This window comes from Lepeophtheirus salmonis, chromosome 6 (assembly GCF_016086655.4).
Source record: "Lepeophtheirus salmonis chromosome 6, UVic_Lsal_1.4, whole genome shotgun sequence".
Lineage (NCBI taxonomy): Eukaryota > Metazoa > Arthropoda > Copepoda > Siphonostomatoida > Caligidae > Lepeophtheirus > Lepeophtheirus salmonis.
The window spans coordinates 29,652,934-29,676,033 of NC_052136.2; the positions used below are offsets into that span (position 1 = coordinate 29,652,934).

The 23,100-nt window shown below is 31.7% G+C and overlaps 1 protein-coding gene across 1 annotated transcript; it reads left to right on the plus strand.

Annotated features, from left to right (window-relative positions):
• Nucleotides 1-836: 836 nt before the first annotated feature.
• LOC121119524 (uncharacterized) lies at nucleotides 837-23,100 on the plus strand. Its single transcript, XM_071889097.1, has 14 exons — nucleotides 837-1,012; nucleotides 1,067-1,190; nucleotides 15,863-16,231; nucleotides 16,305-16,388; nucleotides 17,472-17,723; nucleotides 17,781-17,960; nucleotides 18,020-18,187; nucleotides 18,251-18,439; nucleotides 18,510-18,698; nucleotides 18,756-18,956; nucleotides 19,016-19,159; nucleotides 19,220-19,483; nucleotides 20,130-20,353; nucleotides 20,411-23,100. Exons 2-14 carry the CDS (start codon nucleotides 1,167-1,169, stop codon nucleotides 21,237-21,239), a joined length of 3,117 nt encoding a protein of 1,038 aa, XP_071745198.1. The 5' UTR covers nucleotides 837-1,012; nucleotides 1,067-1,166; the 3' UTR covers nucleotides 21,240-23,100.

The window sequence follows — 23,100 nt, forward strand, 5'->3', positions numbered from 1 at the left end:
TGAATTAAATAAATAAATCGGAATTTTTCCCTTTGCTTGATTTTTGTTCAGGATTATTTATATATGTTGACTCACCACAGTTATGGACAATAGAATATTTTTTCAATTATGAACAATGTATCTATTCAAGATGTTTTACACTTTCAATACGTTGAATACCTCCCAGTAGCATTTTATGTAATATGTGAGGTATTGAAAATGAGATGATAAAAAAAAAAAAAAAAGAGTTCAACGAGCGGATAGACGTGATCACAAATCATTGAATACATAATATATCCAACCATATTTTCTAATTGTTTGCAAAACATTTATTTTTATTTTTTCAAACCCATGAAATGAAAAAATATATCCATTATTGTGTCGAAACCCCCATCATCACTTGCCAGATGTTTTATGAATAAATGAAATTGGCAAGAAAAATATTTGATAAATATACATATATATAATCTTTACTACGGAACAACATTAGCATAATATTTCCTTTTTTTTCAACGTAGTGTGTGGAGGAAAAAATGTAAAAATGAGTCAAGGAAGCGTTGGATCCAATTTAATACCGGACGCTTACATATTCTACACTGTCAATGTCCTCCAAGTTCCTTTCTTCCTTCCTTCCTTCCTCCGACATATAATAAAAATACATAGTAGGTGTACATACACAAACCCGGATCATGTATTTGAATACTTGTTTTGGAGCCCCGGAGGGAGAAGATGCGTCAACGAATAGGTGGAACGCACGCCTGTAACACTCAGGATACTTTTTTTTTGCGTATAAGGATTCCATGAAGAATATACATATATATAAAAACGTGGCTTGGAAAATAAAAAAAAAGTTATATGAAAGTAAGTAATACTTTTTCAAGCCTATGAAGCGAAAATTATAAGATTAATTTTTTTTCTTGGAATAAAGTTACGAATGGTTAGGAGTCAGTCGTCTTCCTCACATTTCTGGGTGCAGGTATCATCCATCCATCCTCTACACTAAGGACATCATCCTTTTGTTAAACAAAAAAACGTGATTTATTCATTTTATATACTCGACATTTATATATACTATATAATTATATAGGTGTATGAATTCAACAGAACATTCAAAGACTACTTTTATTTAAATAAAATACTAGATTGATTTGTGAAAAAAAATAATTTGGAAGAGATTCTAAGGAATAATGAAGTGTCTCTTATCGATCGGGGTAAGGAATTTTTATTTATTGCTTTACTTTTTAAGTTGTAATAATCTTGTGATAGAAAATCCAAAAGCAATAATGCAAATGTTTTTTGTTTTTTTTTAAATATTATCATAATTGTGAGACTCTAACTTCAACAAAAACAAAAAAAGCCGGTTTCCCCAATAGATATTTATATTAATAGATAAATCTATGACACACCTTGTGTTTTCTAAAAATAAAGGAGCAGTCAAATCCATATTTATTTCAAATCCACCTAAGCACCCATTTTTCAACAAATATACGATCTACCATTGAAAAAAAAATACTTTTTCGAGGTCGTATTTTCAAAAAAAAAAAAAAATATTTAACTATTCCCTTTGTTAAAAAAATGATTTGAGTCGTAGGCAGTAGGAACTTACTACTTCCAACTGACTAGTAGCCCCAATTATCCAATCCGCCAATAATAATTAACCTATTTACTTAAATTAACCTACTTGTTTCAGATGTCGACCATATGTTTCATACGGGTTTTTTTTGTGCAACAGTTTATATGTAAGGAAGACATACCACCATATGTTTGACTCCTTCAATTTGCATTTATTTTTGTAAATTGTCATATGAGGTAATGTCCACATATGAAGTTACATGGTTATAAGCCATCGGAGGTCATTTTTTATAGAGATATATATGTACATATAAAAAAAATTAATTTTGTTTTACTAGAAATTTTATAATGGGATAATTTGGGAAAACGCTATAAAAAACACATAAAAACACCCTTTTCCGACCTATCCGTATGTATACTAAATACTTTCAAAACTGGATAATCAAATATATATGTATATATACATCACATGTATTGAAGCATATTTTTTTCTTTTTGTGAGTGTATCTCTTATTTTGACCTACCTAAAAACATTAGTTACTTATTTAAATCGATGATGCCTTGTAATATAATTGATGAGAAAAATGATATCCTTTTTTAGAGTTGATAGGTGGAAAAGTAATAATGGATTGTGATTTGTAAGAATTTTAATGAGAAGGAGAGAAACGTAATCTCCCTTAGAATAAAAAGGGAACAAAACTCATTATCTCTTCCAAAAAAAAAAACCCGAAAAATCCTACGATAAAAATCATAATGAATATCTCATTTACGAGTATACATATATGTAGATATATGTATACTTTTCCATTTCTTATTCCCCATCATCACTCTGTGTATCAATTTACATACTAGTAGCATCATCTACGCACGTGGGCTTGACCCTTTCGTCCTTGACATTTCATAGTTGTTTTCTTATTAGGTAGGTGGTAACGCGTCGGTTCAGTATGTCACGGTCATCATTGCAATAGGTTAGGTCAATAAAATATGTTCTTTACGGAATGAAGTAAGGATTTCAGTGCGTAATAACTTGTACCCCTACGTTAAAACTTTGCATATGAATTCAAATATAAATATAGATAGCCCATTAACACAAAAGAAAGCTTCAATGATTCCCCTCAAAATTGAGTGTGCATTAAATTTGTATTCTTCGACAAATTGTCATTAATTTATATGAACAAATTATTCTTATGTAGCCTTTGGAGGTGCTGTAAGTTACACTTAAAGTAGATAAAATTGATTACCACAATAAGAAAATCAAATAAAGGTTTTAAACTATAGTTGAAATTCGTTGGTATCTACACTCATCCTACCAATTTGTATACTAAGCCGATAATTGATATATGAAATATGGGAAATGAGAAGTAAAAATTCATTTGAGATTTTCTTCGTTTCTTGATGTTTTTTTCAAGATTATTTTATGTTGACGCATCACATAAATATACGTTTGATTGGGATTGTATTTATTTCGAAATGGAATTACCTATTATTAGCCGTATGAAATTATGTATTGCTTATTGCGTGTGTTGAGTGGAGGAATGAAGGATCTCTGCTCTTACTTATGTATGCAATATCTACATATTACATATGTACAATTCTGTCCATATTTCTGCAACTTCTTCTTGTGAAATCTTGCATACACATTGGACATATCATAAAAGCTGATTAATTTTATTCATATTTACAATATATGTATTCCACCTTTTCTATTCACCATATGAAATCAAACACACGATCTGGGTAGCGTCAATAGCCTTCATATCTACATACATAAATTATTTCAAATCAATAATTATATTTGCAAATTATATTATCATGAATATTTATCAAATGACCTTCCTGAATCAAGATTGAATGAATGATATACACAGATCTCGTGTCTTTCTTTCGCAAACGTGGAGGTTTATATTAATATATATTTCCTTCTTCTTTATTAGATGACTATATTTGACCCAAATTTATATTTCAAGGTTACCTATATATAGAAATGTAGGTAACTATGTATGTACTACGCTTAAGTTAATGTAGACAAGTTTGCAAACACGTTATGTGCATCAAATTTACTAACATCAAAAAGGATATTGAAGCAATATAAAACTTCATTTTTCTTAGTAGTTGTTAAATATAACTCATTTTTGAAACATCAGTGAACAAATTGAACATACTTTTAATATTAATAATTATTAATATTATTCATAATCAAAAATTGTACCTGGAGGAAAGATTACTAAATTTTGATGAGTGTAAAGGATAAATGATTTCTAAATTACTATTATGAAACCATACATATATTATATAGAATAAGGCATTTCCCAGTCAATTTCTTCATATTCATCGTTGGGGTTACATAATTGAAAAAAACACATTAAAAAAATTATTGTAAACGTGCATATCGTTAATTCCATAATGAGTTAATAGCTCAAAAATGAAGGAGGTTTTTGCCCAAAAGAATTGGAAATAGGACGTATATGATAAATTAAGAATTTAGATAGAAACTGAAACAAAATAGGATCCACAAGAGATATTACAAAGATTTTTTCTTCTTCATTACTTTGCTATCAAAATAAGGCAATACGTAAATTACTATCTCAATATATAAAAAAACATTCCACAATTTTCCATTAAATTTTAAATTTTAAAAAAATATTAAAATTATTAGATAATTATTGAATTAAAAACATTTATAAATTAACTATTAAAGAAAAGCTTAATTAGAAGTTACAATGATATTTCAGTTTCTGGGAGTGGACAAACGCCCCCAGGGGAGTCAAGGAGTTCTTAAATGTAGTTAGAAGTTATTCGCAGCTTAACATAAGTTAACTCTTATTCAACCAATAAACGTTCAGATTATTAATAAGGGTAATGATTACTTAAGTATTTTTGGGATTGAGGCAAGTTAAATTTTCCTAACGTCATAGGGCTTATTCACCTCCCTATAATTGTTCTTATGTATCACATATGTTGTGAGTAAAGAATTCTTTAATTCATGGTCAATTGTGTAGAGTCGATTAAGAAATGACAAGTTGTCATTGGAGTTCATGGAAGAATGGTCATGCCTTTTTGAAATATTGTTATTACTTTTTTGTTATTTTTCTTGCATAAATGGCCTTAGTTATGATCATAAGTCATCATCATAATTTGTTTCAAATTTTTGTTCAATATGAATAGATTTAAAGCTTATTATTAGCTCATAGATCATTGAGGAGAAAAGGCAATCACGATAAATGCTCAAAAGTAATAAAACAAAAAGAAGCCTAATTATCCACTTTTTTTTTTATAGAATAAAATAATATAAATGGATATATTAGTACTAAAATATTTACTTTCCGTTCGGTCTTGTCTAAGCCTTAAGAACATGCCCTAATTCGACGTAAAAGTCGTCATTTGGGACAATCTTTCCTAATTATTGACGTCATAGATGTCAGCCAGTGACATCATTTCCAATACATTTCCACTTTCTTGGAGGTTTAAGCAAGCAGTTTTTAGGAATTTTACAAGGTTTAATTGAGCCTAAATTACGAACATTCTCAAACTCTTCTCATGCATGATATATCTTTAAAGTTTTGCGGAGCAAACTCAATGGGGTATGAGGTTTGTTTACATACTCGAGGATAGTGGCGTCATCTACTGCTTATTAGACCTTTAAATACTTATTTGTTCATTGGAAAAACATACTAAATTGCAAATATTGATGATTTTCTGGTAAAATGACGTAATTTACTTAAATAGTATGCCTTGTAGGGGCGGCTGTAAAGTTTAGAACGATTTTTTAAAGAAACCATGATAAGAACTGAGTATGGCATAGAACAGGAAAGAGTTTAAGTCCAATATTACGGACTGAAGCAACCCTAATTATATACTTTTATGAATGGGTCTGCAAAAATTGTAGACGCTTTTACAAATGTACTTATTTTATATACCTGTTTTGAGTCTTTATAGTACGCAGAGAGTTGATTGAACTTTCAGTAGACAGTTCGAGGATGCTCTTTTTTTCTATCTCTCTTTAAAAAAAAATATTCATAATTCAGCCTTTTTTTTAATGTTCCTTTAATTGGTCAGATGGAGTTGCATACACAATAGTATTACATTTACCCAATCTCACCCAGGGATCTTCTTCAAAGTCCATATACATAAACTATATTTCCTTCTTTTTCTCTCTCTCTCCCCTAAAAAAATAATAAAAATGAGGATTGATTATTTATTTTTTTCTATTTCTACCCAAAATAAGTTTTCTCACCAACTTTTGTTTTAAAAGCCACACGCAGTGTACGTAAATCCTACCACTAGGTAAATTAGATCTTTGGTTTTAATCCTGTAGTAATTGGTGCAATTAAATATGAAGGAATTTTTCTCGTTGTATTTACCATGTATTTTATGCGCCGTCTCTTTTTTCTTTTTTTTAACCAATAGACGGCTTATGAAACTATTTTTAACATAGGTACTTATGCAGACGCAGACCCTATATACATATATAGAAATAAGTCCTAACTCTATTAAAGTTTTCATGTATGCAACTGTAAATATTAAGGCCTTTGTTTAGAGTAAGCTAATTACACAAATTTTGGAGTGGTTTTTTTTTAATTTTTACGCCCAATGGTACCACTAAAATTTTAAAGAATAAGGCGGGTTGTGAATTGACAAAATTTGATTCAACTTAATCATAAAATGAGCTACTATAAAAATAGAACTTTCCCTCCTTGTCTGAAAGGGTCTCAAACATCTTACTTTGACCAAATACAGCATATGTTAAAACTGACATTAGTATATACGAATATAAAACCTGACAGTATAGGCCCTTGCCTTAAATGGGAAGATCTAGCTTAAAAATGAGGTTTCTAGGTCGTAGAGTCTAAGTGAGTATTGTTTATAAAAGTATTATAAATAGTTTAAGATATTGTATTCAGAAGTTATTTTACTTGGCTCTGAGATCTATAAGTCTTGATCAGAAAAGTTGGAAGATGTTGGTCCACCGAAGTAAAAAGTCCTTATAAAAAGATCTAACGCATTTTTAGGGGACTAATGTTGTAGAAGATCAACATATTTTCTTTTGAGCAACAAGTAGATAGGTATACCACCTTTGAGTCGTCCCTAATGACCCTGGCCCTTTAAGAATGGTTCGTGATGATTAAATATGTATGGCAAAAATTGGAATAACGTTTAAACACGTATAAATATATACGTCTATGCATTAACACCATAGAATAATGTTTTAAAAAGGTTTTTATCTTCTCCTTCAATTTTTTGGAGAAAAACGTACATAGCTATATACAGCACTTAAGATTTACATCTTGGCTCTCAAGCATTTATATATGTAGATACATACATTTAAATCGGCTATTAATATTATTATCACTATTAGTATGTACTAAGATAATATTTCATTTAAATTATTTTTTTTTTCTTGTGGTAACACATTTTCGTAGAAAAATAAAGAAATAATTACTTTTCGTATTATTGTTTGTGTTCAAAAAGGGATGCTTTGTAGGTCCATATCATATGTGTAGTTATATTGTCCATACTGCATGGAGTCGGCCAACAAATACTATATGAATTGATTTTACCTTTATTTAATCTCACAACCATTCCTTTAAAGAAAAAATGTAAGAAAAAATGCCCCATTCAGGGGGTAGTAATTAGCTAATTCTTTCTAATTGTGGAATTAATATTTCATTATAATTTTCGAGAATTGTTCCCAACCCTATAAATTAAAGCTAATTCCAATTAAACCAATCAACGTTCTAAACCCTGATTATGCTATAGGAAGCAGAAACATCGGAGTAGATTACAAAATATAGTGTTATTTGTTGTGCTAGTGAGGTAACGCCGTGATGTATGTTCTGAAAAATAAAACAAATAAAAAAGGTTGACTCATTATACACATTTTAAGATGTGATGATAATCTGTATGTAATCTTTATATACATATATACTAGTTCCTACTTGTAATACACGTCGGAAAAATAAGAGAATGACATCACAAATCATGCAAAGTCATACACAAAAAAGATCAAAACATTACATTTACATTCTGGGGGCTGTTTCAACCCCAAGATTTACATACTCGTATTTATAAATTGCAAGGTTAAGATGCAGAATAAGGGATAAGTATATAATCAAAGATGAAAATCCCGTGTAGAATGGGTATTAAAAAAAAACTAAAAATCAACATGGTAACCCTGACAATTTGAGCATGTTTTGAAGGAGAGAAAGAATACTGCTCATGACGTTTCAATAGATCAGCTACAATCAGCTGTGACGAGGGAAGATGGAGAAAAGGATATAAACAAGGATATTTGCTAGAATTACTCCAATGTCGACCCCACACAGTTCGAAGATGTAAAAATAGGATAACTCTGTGGAAAAAATGATGGTTCGTCACAGTAGAGCCCCTCCCATACACTTTTGATCATTTTTTATGGTTATCGTGTTGTTTATAAAAATATCTCAAAGTAATATAAAATAAAATTTCAATTTGTTATTTCTAAATTTGGTAATTTGTTCAAATTTAGTTCCTTTAAAAAATAAAACCTTGAAATTGTTTCTCTTAAAAAGGTCTTGGTCAAATTTAACGTTTACGAAAAAAAAAAAAAATAGTAAGGACATTTTTTCAAAAATGACAAAAAGCCCATTCTCCCAAACAAAATCTATGTGCACAATTGATGACGTCACTATTATATAATTTGGCCTAGCATTTTAAATACATGTCGATGCTGCTGGTTGGTAATCCTGTAAAAATTTTGCTTTGCAAAGCTATCTTCGAGTAAGCGAAAGAGTATTAATATTCATTACAATTCATAACTACGTAGAATTACCTGCTGTAAACCAAAAGAACATTGTGTTCTGTTTATCCAGAAGAGTGATTCGTGCAAAAGTATCTACTTTCTAGTTGTATTCAAGTCTGAGTCGAGTCCTATTGTGAATTCGAGGCAAGATTTACATATATGTAAGCGTGAATCAAATTTGTGTTTAGAGCTCTGCTATGACTAGATGGTTATTTTAAAATAAATTTAAAAAAAAGTCATGCAGAAGATTAGAAAAGAGATTTAGTACATACGAACAAAGGTAGCAAATAAGATCCAATTTTGCTATGTCCTTCAAATCCTTTTTATTTTAGATGAGTAAATATTCTATGAAAAGGCAATCTAAAACTTTTTGGTACTCGCTTATAAATCATAGGTTTATATGCCTTCACTTAAAGGAATTGAATAAGGGGTCTACCTCACAAATAGACTTGTCAACCTTGAAAGAAAAAGAGAAACGAATCCACTGATGTTTCTCTAAGCCCCCGACTTATTTTACCTATTATTCCATTTATCTCTTCACTATTCTCTAAGAAAAAAATAGAAAAAGAATTGTTGGGGGGGGGAGGGGGGGATAATACCCTATAAATTAACTTTTTGCAAAAAAAAAAAAAATCAATTAAATGAATCAGCGAGATAAAGGAGTGGCAGACATTCTGTAGAACAATGGAATCCTTGTTTTTACTTAATTTAAACGTTATTAGTTAAATTACATCCTTCATATATTTGGCAAATTGAGTGCTTTATATGTCCATAATATACATATAAACCCATTATGACTTTGTATTGATGATAAACTACACTACAAAGAAAGAGCCTTACAAAAAAATATCATTCAGACCTTATAAAATATGTTATTGATTAGAATTGAACCCGTGATCAATATATTTATATAGGTATATATTTGTATACGTCAAGGTCAGCCTAATAAATTAGTTAATTAATTAATTCATAATACTTCCTATATAATTAAATAAAAATATGTACAAATATTTTACTTTAAGTAAAGCACTAATGATAACAACACACTCAAAAATAAGTTTAAGTATTTTCACCTTGAATGGAACAAACTATAAACCCTGTACATAGTTTGTTTACGCACTGTACTTTATACAGTGCGTTAAAAAACCAGAAAACTTACTTACCCATTAAAATTGTATAGTTTTGAAAAATTCTAAGACTTACAATACCAAATTATACTTCTTTTAAAAGAACATAAATAGATCTTTCAAATTAGTTTGGATTAGTTAGCCTTTGAGATCCGAATGAAGTTGATTTTGAATTATTAAGGTATTCCAAGTTCAATTATATGCTGTGAGCATAAATTATGATCTAACGGGATGAAACTTTAGTCAAGAGGGAAAGCTTTGAGATGACAGTTTTTTTTTGCCAATGGGTTTGACCCAAATGACATTAGTACCCAAAAAGTATTTTTTCTTTGTAGACCTAGTATAGTAATTAATTAGATATATTTTACATAAATATAAGGCCAAGGTCGTAATCAAATGCTTTCCAATAGCAGTAGAATGATGGTAGCAAGTTTTATATAATCATGTCACCTTTATTTACAAAGTGTCATACCAAAAAATCATGGTGTTCTTTTTTTAAGAAATTAAATATAATTCTAAAGAATCATTTTCTTTATGTTTCTTTGATCCAATTGCACTTATTTCGTTCACTTTTTTACTACTTAACTTGTATGTATACGTTATAGCCTATAGGTAGGTAGGTACTTGTGTAGTTATGAATTAAATAATAATAAGAGAAACCCCTGTTTGAATAGCAAAAGTTTCTTTGTGAATCCCTATAGACTACAAAGAATCGTGACTTCAAAATATGTATTAATAATAACAATAAGAATACAATATTTTATGATGAACCAAGTTAAAATTTTCAAGTATTTCTTTTGAATGTTCCTTACTTGTGTAGATATTTATGTAGATGCCTCACCAAAGCTGTAATAAACCAAGTAGCGAAACGAAAACTACGTGGTCAATATTTGTCTAGATATAGGTCGTTGGCTTTTTAGCTCAATGAGGGTACCATGAATAATACTCTATCAGGGGCGTCTGCAGGGGGTTGGCTGGAGGGGTTGAAGTCCCCCTCCCCCAACTTAGGGATTTTTTGCTTTTTACAAGAATTTTTTCATCATTCTGCTAAATTATTCAGCAGAGCAAAAAATTTAAAATTTAATTTTTGAAATTTTTTTCCCAAAAAATTAATTTTTCGTGTATAGCCTTGTGTTCAGGAATTTTGTTTCAAAAAATTTAATTTTTGAAATTTTTTTCCCAAAAAATTTAATATTTGAAATTTTTTTCCAAATAAAATAACTTTTTGTGAATAGCTTTGTGTTCAGCAATTTTTACTCAAAAATTTAACATTTCATTTGAATTTTTTTTTTCAAAAAATTAAATTTTTTAGAATAGCTTTGAATTAAGGATTTTTTTTTTCAAAATATTTCATATTTGAAATTTTATTTTTGAAATTTTTTTCCAAAAAATTTAATTTTCTGTGAATATTTATGGATTTTGAAATTGTTTTTAAAAGAAATTTAAAACCAAGCACTCCCCGATCCGCCCCCCAAAAAAAAAAAATATATATGTAGATTTATAATCCTGTGGACCCCCCTGTCTATAACTAACTACGGACCCCTCCATAAATTTACCCTTTTAATTGAATTAACAAGGTAAACTCAGCGAGGGGAGAACCATAGAGAAAGAAAATCCCAAAGTCTGTAGTAAATCAAATTTTTCCATGTGCTACAATGAAGAACAGCTATGACAAAGTGTATGAAAGTATATTATAATTTCAACATTAGATAAGGAAATATGTTGATGGCTTAACTTTTTATAACACCATCAGAGTCAATCAGAGTTGAATATCATATAAATAGTTGATATAGGCGATCAATGAAGTTCTGTAATGTAAAAAAAACAAATACAAATAGGATGGCATTTACCCTTGGCGTTAGCTGAAGTATTTTCTCAATTATTCATACATCTTATTGTCTCTTCTTATTTCTTTCTCTAAAGGAAGAGCAAATTGCATACGTCTCGAAAAGAGAGGATAAAATAACTTCATTTGTCTTGTTACCCTGTTTAATAGCTTTGATACTCACTAATGAACGAGTAGTATTTACTCAATCGCTTCTCCAAACAAACTAAAAAAGACCTCGTCTATTTATTTTATACCTATTATGAAAATGCGAAAATATGAATGATTACATTATATTTAAACATCCATTGCGTGGGCCTTTTAGAGGTCAAGGTAAACTACTCCCTGGGACAACTAATACAACTCAAATAGGATATTTATTTGTTCAGGTCATGAGTCAAGTCTTGTCTGCAAATGCTTTGCATCTAATCATAGGTGTTGAGATATCTTTTTTTTCCCCTTCTACTTATAAGAATATACATAGGTATAATACGTCATCAAGTACCCATGGGTTTGCATGCCTACCTACCCATTAAATAACTAGACTCAATGCATAATGCATGGTGATAGAAACATGCATGCAAAATCATCGAAAAATCTGAGGTGGTCTTTGGCGGCCACTGAGTGCTTATAAATATGTACCGTGGACCAAACATAAAATCCAGGGCACCTACGATTTTGTTAATTTTTTTTACATACATACATGTTTATATGACCATTTGTTTCATTTGAGAGAATAAATCAAACAAATCCAAGATCCTAATAGCTTAGATGCACCTTAATGTATATAATTTGTGCATAAATAGTTTAAGACTAGCTTATTTGATTATTCCTCATTTGACCTACTTATTGATGCATTTATAAACATACTTAGAACATCCTGTATTTATATAGTTTCTAACATAGAGGAGAGAATCATTTGCATGTCAGTTTTTGTATATATGTATTTTATTTTATTTCCAAAAGGTTCATTTATATAATGGAGGACCATGGGTTTAATAAGTGCCTTCTAAAAAAATGAGGTGTGTTTTGCAAAAAAAAAAAATATAATTTATTTTTATATTTTATAATGAAGGACACAAACTGTTTCTTTTTTTCTGTATTGAAGCTATAGACAAGCCTTTCTCCCTCTCTTTATCTCTTTTTTTTTTGTCCTTGATGAGATCTTTCTCTGATCATGTTCCATTTTCTGCACAATTCGATTAACGTGTATGGTTAATTAAATATTGATAGAAGGACAATTAAGTATGATATTTTCAAAGTATTGTTCAAAAATAGTCAACTTTATATATTTTTTAATATAAATTCATTGCTTGTAGTGGAATATGTGTATGTATATACTCGTATTGTAACTTGATTCAGACATTATGGACCCCTCGATCACCTTTTTTTTTTTTAAGTTGTCAGATGGCATTGCAAAGATTAAGTACATTATAGTATTAAAAATACTGTATTTGACATATAAATTGTCATTGAAGTCCATATGCATAATGAATATTTCTCCTATAAGGGTAGTCGTGAATCGAACCTACGGGCATTGAGTTCAAAAGAAAAATGGCTCCCAAGCACGTTGTGTACTGAGCTACATCATTTTCTCAAGAACTGCTATATATTATTTTGTCCGAATCAACTTATATCGCTAGACTGGTTCTGAGAAAAAGATTAGTCTGATTCGGGCACATAAAAAAATCGATCTTGACTGCTTACATCTAAAACTTCGGTTTGGACTAATATTTTATATATAATGAACTCAGGTCCATTGCCATGGCCATAGAATATCAAAGTAATTAAAATTGAGATATTTTTGGATTAATTATACAATGACTTTAATAACGTCATTAGATTTAATATTTACACTGTTTAGGAAAAGACCCCAAAAGAGGAATATATATTAGAGTCGAAAAATTGGCATTCTAGCACTGGTCTTTAATAAACTTTTCATGAAATCAATTGTGATTTTAAATGAGCAAAAATCCTTGCAATGATATCTTACAAAGTTTTATTGTTACTCAATGAAACAATCATAAAATTTTTGGTCACAGTATTATGATCAAAGCGATTGAGAGTAATTAAAGCTGAGTTCCTTGTCTGAAAACAATTATTAATCGAAATATTGGTTTAAATGGTTCTAAACAAAATCAAGTATGACTTGACTTTAAAAAAATGGTTTTTTAATTAATTTCAACACTAGTATATGATATATGTCATGGTCTAATTATTTACACTGAATTTTTTTGGTAGTTATCGATTGTTCTAGTACTTTGGTCTCATAGTTGTGTTTTGAACGTTGATTGACTTAATTCTAAATAGCTTGTGTTAAGCTGTAAACCATTATATATTTTTAAAAGAAAAATAATCTAACAATTGGGAAAAATGATCTAACTACCAATTGATTTTGGAGCTATTTGTCTTTTCCTTATAGGAAGAATGAAGGTTGAGAGAGGGAATAATGATCACATCGTGTACTATCTAAAATTTAAAGCAATGCATGCAAAAATTTCCATATAATTTTTTTTAAATATTACGTAACATTAATGGATTTAATTGCATTATTTATTATTATTATTATTAATTTTCTTTTTGGCCCATGGCTCATACTATTTTTTTATATTACCCCATTATAAAGAAGATTAATCGCTTGTTATGGGTTATAGTGGTTTCTATGATGAGGGATATTGTTTTGTAGATGCTCGAGGAGCAACTACGAAAAAGATTGTTTTTCTTTATGGAAACTTATTATATGTAGTACATTTTTGTTTCATATCTCTGTTTTATCATGTATGTATAATATATGTAGACATGCATATTGAAGTTTAATCTGAATGATCAAACCATAGTTCACCTTCATTCGCTTGTTATTATGAATGAATAGAGCCTTGTTCATTATAAATCAGCCCCTTTGAAAATATGTAAAACAAAACAAAAAATCTTTTGTATATAATATAATATATAAAGATGGTAATGAAGGAAGGCACACAATGGTGTCCCTCATCATCCACTTCGGAATGTTTTTAATATCCCAACCTCCAATGAGTTGGGAAAAATATAATAATAATTCAATTTTATGATCATTGTTATGTGTTCAACTTGAAGGATCCGTTGCTTTGAATAACAACATTATATATATATATATAATTACGACTCAAAATATTTATTTTATTTATGATATATATGAATAAGGAAAAGTAGAGTAAAGTCCCTTTGTCCTTGACTGTCAAACATTCATTGAGACTTACATCATCTTCACCTTGATACAATTATCATTATATCAGTATTACTATTATAATCATAATCGCTATAAAATATAAAAAATGCTGTGTTTACATGTAACACGTTACAAATTATTCGATGTCTTCAAGGTTAATATGTAAGTTCCAGGGTTGCAACAAACCCAATACACGTCTTAAGAACACATACCTACCCCCTTCCGTCATTTCCTGGTCTCTGTGAAATATTAATGAGATTTTCTCATATTAAGTACTAGGTAGGTCTCAAATCAAAGAAATAATTATACAACTAATGATCCCGTTTGTGTGTGTCTAATGCGTATTTGTTAATTTCATTGAACAGAATTGCAGAAAGAAAAATAATGATTAATGAGACATTTCTTGAAGACTTCATGATGATTACATTCTCGAAAAATTACTTGGTACTTATCAAATGTACTATATAAGTAAATATATATATTAGCACGTATATTGGTGTACGTGTTTTTAGATAGGACAAAGAAGTGATCTTGAAAAGGTTGTTTATATCCATTCAAAATAATGAAATGAACACGGACTTTGCATTTATTTTTCAAGATTGTAACCTTTATAATCAGCTACGGGGTCCATGCCTCCCTCTCCCTGCGAGGAATAATTAATTTACATATAGGGAGTCAAAAGTTTGAAGAGGAGTAAATTAGGAAAAAATATATAGTTAAATTTAAAATCAGTCGCCTAGGGACGTTCAAAAACATTCTGTAGGAGGCGCCAAGCCAAAGGAAGGTCTAATATTTATTTTCAGAATTAAATACAAGATCCTAAGCTCCTTTAATAAAGAGCTAAATTTGTTTATAAATAGACTTTTGTAAATCTGTAGTGTGGAGGTGCTACAGTTTACATATATGGCCTCCCCTCTTCCAAATTGTACTGCTCTCTCGTTGTTGATAATGACTTAAAATCTGGAGCAATGTACCTATCCTAAATGAAAAAGTGTTTTCTCTCTTCATAGTCTTCTTTAAAAAAAAAACAAGAGAAAAAGAGGTGTAACTACACTGATTGATTGGTTAGATACTAAATAGTATGAACTTGTGAGATATCCCCATAATTTCCAATCTCATTTATATTAAGTCAAGGCTCACCAAAATATATATTATGTATGTATATATTGCTTAAGAGAATTATGCAGTCATATTTTTTTTATTTTTTGCATACCCCTGAGCTATAAATAAAAGTGCATTTATTAGCTACACTCTGTCTTAAAGTCCAAAAAGTAATTATTCCTTTTTACGGTATAAATATTTACACAAATTAATATTTGTATTTATTTTTATCAATCTATCCTTCAATAACTCATTCCCACATTTCCCTTTACTAGGTGATCCTCCTGCTTCAGTTCGCTCAGAACACCGAATCCCGACCACAAGATAGCTATGGATCTCCTGCAGGTCCACTCATTAGCTCTTCGAATGTTCCCGCTGGTCCCTCTTCCCTAACATCCTCTTCTAACTCTTTTTCATCTGGTGGATCCTCTATTCTCACTACTTATGGAGGAGGAGCATCTACTGGTGGTGGATTTAATGCTGGTGCGTCATCTGGATCAAGTTTCGGCGGAGGTAGTTCATCATTTGGTGGTGGGGGTTCTTCGAGTCTTCCAAGTTACGGAAGTGGATCTAGTGGTGGAAATGGGTGTCAAACCATTCGCACTCTCAATCCCTCGGGCAGTGATTGTACTCAAGGAGGACAGGTAATAAATCTTTATTGGGTATAAATGGTATTAGAATTAAACCAACTAATAAATATATTTTCGTTCTGGTTAGGAATGCTTGAGCCAATGTACAACCACCAATGAGCAGCAATGTTCCACAACACAAGAACAACAATGCACAACTCTCAACGAACAGGTACTACTTAAGTTTTCACTGGAGTCTACCAATTGAGTGTGTTGGAAACTCTATTAGTACAGTACCGTTTTTGTGGGAACGGGGAGGGGCATTCTGTTTGAATCGGAGTGACCATATTGGGATTTTTATTAAAAGAACACTTGGCCGATAAGTGTCGGTTTTAGGGGGGAGGGGATTAATATTTTAAAATTTAAAAAAATATAAATCTGCTTTTCCTATCTCACAAATTTAATTTCAATCAGGATATTTCAGGAATTTATGGAAAATATTGTGGATAGAGTGTAAATTGAAAAGTAGTAGTACGGCCAAAGAGCACGTTTGGTAGAGCTGTATAAACTATGACCATTAAAGTTTGCAATAATATTTGTAGTTGCAACTTGAACATGATTATGCTTTATTTCCTAAGTCTACTGTCCTTATTATTCAATTCTTGAGAAGGGAACATCTATGTATAAAGTGTGTGTGCTCATGAAAGGTGGAGAGTAATACTGAGGGCTTGTTTGGGAGTTATAAGAGCAAGTCTCAGTAGGACTAAGAGCAGAATTGACATGGGAGTAATTCAGCTCTATAAACAGTCGGATTGGGGTTTATTACCTTTCTCTCACAGTTGCTTACAGCCTATCTAATAATAAAGCGTCATAATAGCTAATCTGATCTCCTCCCAAACATTCTAGAAAATGTTAAGTATGAATCACATTAATTTCCGGTTTCTTATACTTTTATATAGCGGCAGGTCTTTGTTTCAATCCCTGCTCACGATACAATCGGCCCTATGTTTATTTTTAAAAAAAATGATCATTCTATATTTTCTCTTCTTTGTCAAAATATTTGTCTGCGTCATCCTTATTTTTCATGAATGTTTGTAATTTGATCAAAACAAGGAATTTATATATCATACTTTTGTATGAATTGTAACATAGAGTACCAAATAACAAGATATGATAAGTACCTACGAATCCTCATGTATTACTAATAGGTGAAAAGTGGAAATATGTATAGATGTCTTCATTTCAAATCATACTTATCTTCTTGTTTTTTTCCATTTTTTTTTTAAATATACATTTTGTATTTCTTGCACTGTAGAAATGCGAAACTCGTTATGAAACCATTTATGAGCAACAATGTGTGCCCATTAATGAAGAACAATGTGGAATTGTGAATGAACAACAATGTACAACTGTAAATGAGCAACAGTGTTCCACTGTCAACGAACAACAATGTACTACTAGTTATGAATCTGTAAGCGAAGAAGTTTGTACCACGATTCAGGAGCAAAAGTGTGAGACTGAGTATATGACAAAGTATGAACAAATATGTACTTCAATTGAGAATCAGGTAATATACAAAAACCCTTGATGGCCTAAAGTTGTATACATTCTTTTCATTGTCCAGGTCTGTAGCACAGTTGTCATTCCTGAGTGTAGAACTGTAAATGAACAAGTTTGCAGCACCATCAACGAAGAAGTTTGTAGCACGATTAACGAACAAGTTTGTAATACAGTTGTAGATACTATCAATGAAGAACAATGTACGCAAACATTTGATAACCAATGCACAACGTCCTTTCAACAAGTACAATGATTATTTTAGCCAAATAAATCAACAAAGCTCTTATGTTTGTCTTTTATTAGGTATGTGATGAAATCTTTGAAGAAAGTTGCTCCACTGTGAATGAACAACAATGTCAACAAGTGACAGAAGAGGTCTGCAACACTGTAGATGAACAGCAGTGTTCACAGGTCTTTGAAGAACAATGCACAACTGAAACTGAGGAAGTTTGTACGACAGAGAACGAAACTGTAAGATCAAAATAACACATGTGAATAATATTATGGTGGTTTTTTCATTCTGTATATTTATAGGTTTGTAACACGGTCAAGGATCAGGAGTGTACAACTGTTAATGAAGAGGTTTGTGAAGATGCGGGTGGAGAAAACTGTGAAACTGTTTTTGAGCAATTATGTACACAAACTTTTGAGACTGAGTGTTCCAATGATGAGGAAGAACAATGTTTTACTAAATATGAAGAAGAGTGTGAAACTATTTACAAGGTAATGTCAGAGTAATAAATTTACTTTTAAGGAGTGATTTTTTTTACACCTTCACAATTTCTAAAAATAGGACCGTTGTTCCACTGAGTATGAAAACAAATGCAGGACAGAATTTGTGGAGGAATGTAAAAATGTGTACGAAGATGTACAAGCAACATATGGAGAAGGGGAAGATCCACCAAAGGATTGTCAAAGCGTGCCAAGAGAAGCATGTACTCAAGTTGCTGTTCCAAACTGTCGTCAAATTGCTGAAGAACAAGTAAATTATTCAATAGCTAATCTACAGTTTACATTGTTTTTTCAATTGTTCATGTAGTGCCGAGAAAAACCAACCAGAATATGCAACAATGTACCAAGAGAGCAATGCACCCAAATCCCTCGTTACAACTGTCGCAATGTTCCCTCTGAAAAGTGTGAGGGTAATTCCGAGCCAGTATGCCAGCAAGTTCCCCGCGAGGAATGTAGAGAAGTGGACAGAGAGGAGTGTACAGATGTACCAAAAGAAAACTGCCAACAGGTAAAACTTAGTCGAATGCAATTGTAAATACTTTTATTCAAACACTGAAATTATTTTAGGTTCCTAGACAAAATTGCCAACAGGTTCCAAGTCAACAATGCCAAACTGTTCCTCGTCAACAATGTGAACAAGTCAGTCGTGAGGAGTGTGAAACTGTACCAACACAGCAATGTCAACAAGTACCCAGGCAAAATTGTCAAGATGTAAATTTAAACAAAAATTAATCATAATATTGTTTAGTATACATTTCCTTAATCCTTTAGATTCCTCAAGAGACATGTCAACAAGTGCCATCTCAGAGCTGTCAACAGGTTCCTCGACAACAATCCAGGCAAGAATGTAGCAGCGTTCCAAGACAACAATGTTCTCAAGTTCCACAACAACAGTGCAGCTCTGTTCCAAAGCAACAATGTAGCGATGTAACCTCTCAACAATGTTCCAATACTCCTCAACAAAGTTGTCAAAGCGTTCCTGTTCAAGTTGAAGGCCAAACTTGTAGAACTATCCCCAGACAACAATGCTCACAAGTATCTTAGCAATCCATTTAATTGTTGTAGAGAGGGATTCTGTAATGTTAAAAGACAAGGAACACGCTTGACAACGCATACCTATGTACTCCACAAATCAACTACTTACCTATGCTATCCCTTAAAATTTACTTTTTTCCTATGACAACTATCCTTCAATTAATACCAAACACACATACTCACTTACACCCGACTCAAACCATTACAGGTTCTTCCTTATTAGGAATTTTGGACGACAGAGTTTGTATTTGAATTCTTATACATCTTTTTTTCTCTTTTGGAATATTCGGAATATGAAGTATGCGTATTATTTTTTGTATTTTTTATTTGGAATCTGAAAAGGGGATGCCATGGAGCTATGCCATGGAATAATTAAATCAACTTTATTTTAATCTTCTAATTTGTTAAAGCAAATTGCTTCATAATCTACTCAATTTAAATCATTTACAAAAACAAAAAAGACTTATGCTTTCACATTACTGCATACTTTACCTAAGTATGTGAATGTGAAATTTGACTTGAATTTAACTAACTGGAGGAAGTTATTTTATAAGCTTAAAACATGGATTTATTTAAAAAAATCAATATATGTTTATTTCGGCAAGGCCTGTAAGGATGGATTATTCATGTCTTTTTTAACTTGTAGGTGCAAAAGCAAGTCCCAAGCCAGAATTGTAACTCTATTCCACGTGAACAATGCTCTGTGGTACCCCGACAACAATGTAACACTGTTCCAAGAAACCAATGCAACACAGTGACACGACAAGAATGCACAAGTGTTCCAAGTCAAAAGGAAAGACAAGAATGTTTCTCAATTCCAAGGCAACAATGCTCAACCGTGCCTAAGCAACAATGCACCTCGAATCCACAGTAATATTTAACATATGAATCTTTAATCAACAAATTTAAAAATAAATCACTTCTTAGAGAAAATTGTCAACCCATATGCCAACCTGTATATTGGTGCCGAACGTGCAGTGGAAGTGGGGGCTCAATTTTGTTTGGAGCATCAACTGGAGGAAGTTCATTCACATCTGGTTCTGTGATTACAGGAGGTTCTTCATCTCTCGTACAAGGATCTGGAACATCAATCACATCCGGTTATTCTTCAGTTAGCTTAAATGGAGCATCAAGCGGAGGTTTTGGCAATAACATTGTGTCTGCCCCAGCTCCTGGAGGGGATTCTTATGGATCTCCTCAGGGATCAGTCATTTCATCATCTTCTGTTGGTGGAGGTTTGAACAATTTTGCTTCTGGAAGTGGATCTATTTCCAGTAACAACGTTGTGTCAGCCCCAGCTCCCGGAGGTGATTCCTATGGATCTCCTCAAGGATCAGTCATTTCATCATCTTCTGTTGGTGGAGGTTTGAACAATTTTGCTTCTGGAAGTGGATCTATTGTTAGTAGCAACGTTGTGTCAGCCCCAGCTCCCAGTGGTGATTCCTATGGATCTCCTCAAGGATCAGTCATTTCATCATCTTCTGTTGGTGGAGGTTTGAATAATTTTGCTTCTGGAAGTGGATCTACTTTCAGTAACAACGTTGTGTCTGCTCCAGCTCCCGGAGGGGATTCTTATGGATCTCCTCAAGGATCAGTCATTTCATCATCTTCTGTTGGTGGAGGTTTGAACAATTTTGCTTCTGGAAGTGGATCTATTGTTAGTAGCAACATTGTGTCAGCCCCGCTCCCGGAGGTGATTCCTATGGATCTCCTCAAGGATCAGTCATTTCATCATCTTCTGTTGGTGGAGGTTTGAATAATTTTGCTTCTGGAACCGGATCTATTGACAGTAACAACTTTGTGTCTGCTCCAGCTTCTGGAAGTGATTCCTATGGATCTCCAGAAGGATCAGTCATTTCATCCTCTTCAGGTAGTTCCAGTAATATTTTTTCTGGTAGTGGATCTTCAGTAAGTAACATCATTGAATCAGCTCTTGCTTCTGAAGGAGATTCATATGGATCTCCTCAAGGATCCGTCGTTTCCTCATCATCTCTTGATGGAGGCTTGAACAATTTTGCTTCTGAAAGTGGATCTATAGTCAGTAATAGCGTTGTGTCTGCTCCAGCTCCTGGAGGTGATTCCTATGGATCTCCTGAAGGATCTGTCATTTCTTCATCCTCAGGTAGTGAATCTGTTATAGACAGTTCAAATGTTTCACCAGTGATTTCATCTGGTGTTTTCACCTCAAGTAATTCTATTGGATCATCTTTTAATTCTGAATCTTCATCTGCAATCGACTCTTATGGGACACCTGAAGAATCCGTGATTTTTAATGGAGATTCTTCAGTAATTGAACCAAGAATTGTTCCAGACAATAGTATAGTGAGCTCAAGCTCTGTAGGTGATTCATACGGATCTCCAATCAGAAGTCGATCCATATCTGATGCAGTTTCAAGAGATCTTGCCTCCATTTTCTCCTCAGCACAAGGAAGTGAGCCCCTCACAGCGGTTCCAGTCTCTATTTTCAATGAGAATAAGCTAGTCGAAGCTCAAGCCTCTGATGTTGAAGAGCCTGAATTTGATGATCCCTCAACTCAAATTCATTTTACCACTAGTCGTCCAATTTCTGAGAATCAAGACTCTATATTCAAACGGCAAGTCAAATTCCCTGAAGATGACTCTAAAGAAGAACAAAGGAAAAAAGAGGTTGACAGGAGGAGAGATGTCCTTCTGTCTCGTCTTGTAGTGGATACAGCCTTTGAGGACTACAAGAAGAGATGAAAGCAAAAATAAACTCAATTATACATATTTATCTATATTTAATTTTGATGCATAGTTCTCCTATGGAGAAGTACATGTACATATATATACATAAATAATGTTCTTAGAGAAGGAAATAATCTCAGTATTATTATAATTTGATTTCGTTACTATATTTTGTCAAATTTTGTGTACATATGTCCATGACACAATTTCCCCTATTCCTTCCTTTCTCTCTATAATTTATAGTAACTCTTATATGCGACTTTTACATATTAATGTATAAAAGATCTTCCTTACATTTTTTGAATATTTTTTTTTCATTTCTGATTTTTAGCCTTGTATCAAATTAACTAAGTTACTGAGTGGTTCCTTATCAATTCTGTTATATACAGATATATTTATTATAAATACTCCCCCCCCTTTCCTTATATTTATATTGTTATTATTAAAATATAATTCATCATATCTCATATTTGTTTCTAGGTATAGAAGAAACAAATATAATAAGTGGGATTGAGTGGCATTTACTACTGTACCGTAAATACAGAGTCCTTTTTATAGAATTTCCTTTCTTTGCTAACTATAAAATATTGTCCCTTTTGATAATCAGTCTCTTAAGAACTTGATATTCATTCTGTACATAGCAAATGTTTTATTTTATTATCTGATTTATTTCTATCAAGATAAAGACTTTATCTTTACATACAAATTAGTTATTTTAGCTGTTGACTTATTGGCAACAGCCTTCTCCATGCTCATTATTTGCTTACAATTAATAACTTTTTGTTCAATAACTCTTATTTATTACTTGTTATTTATTGATTTATAAAAAAATGTCTTTTGTACGATTTGTCAGTGCCAAACATCGCTGTAAATAAACACGTATGCAATGTGCATTCATTGTATAAATTGCA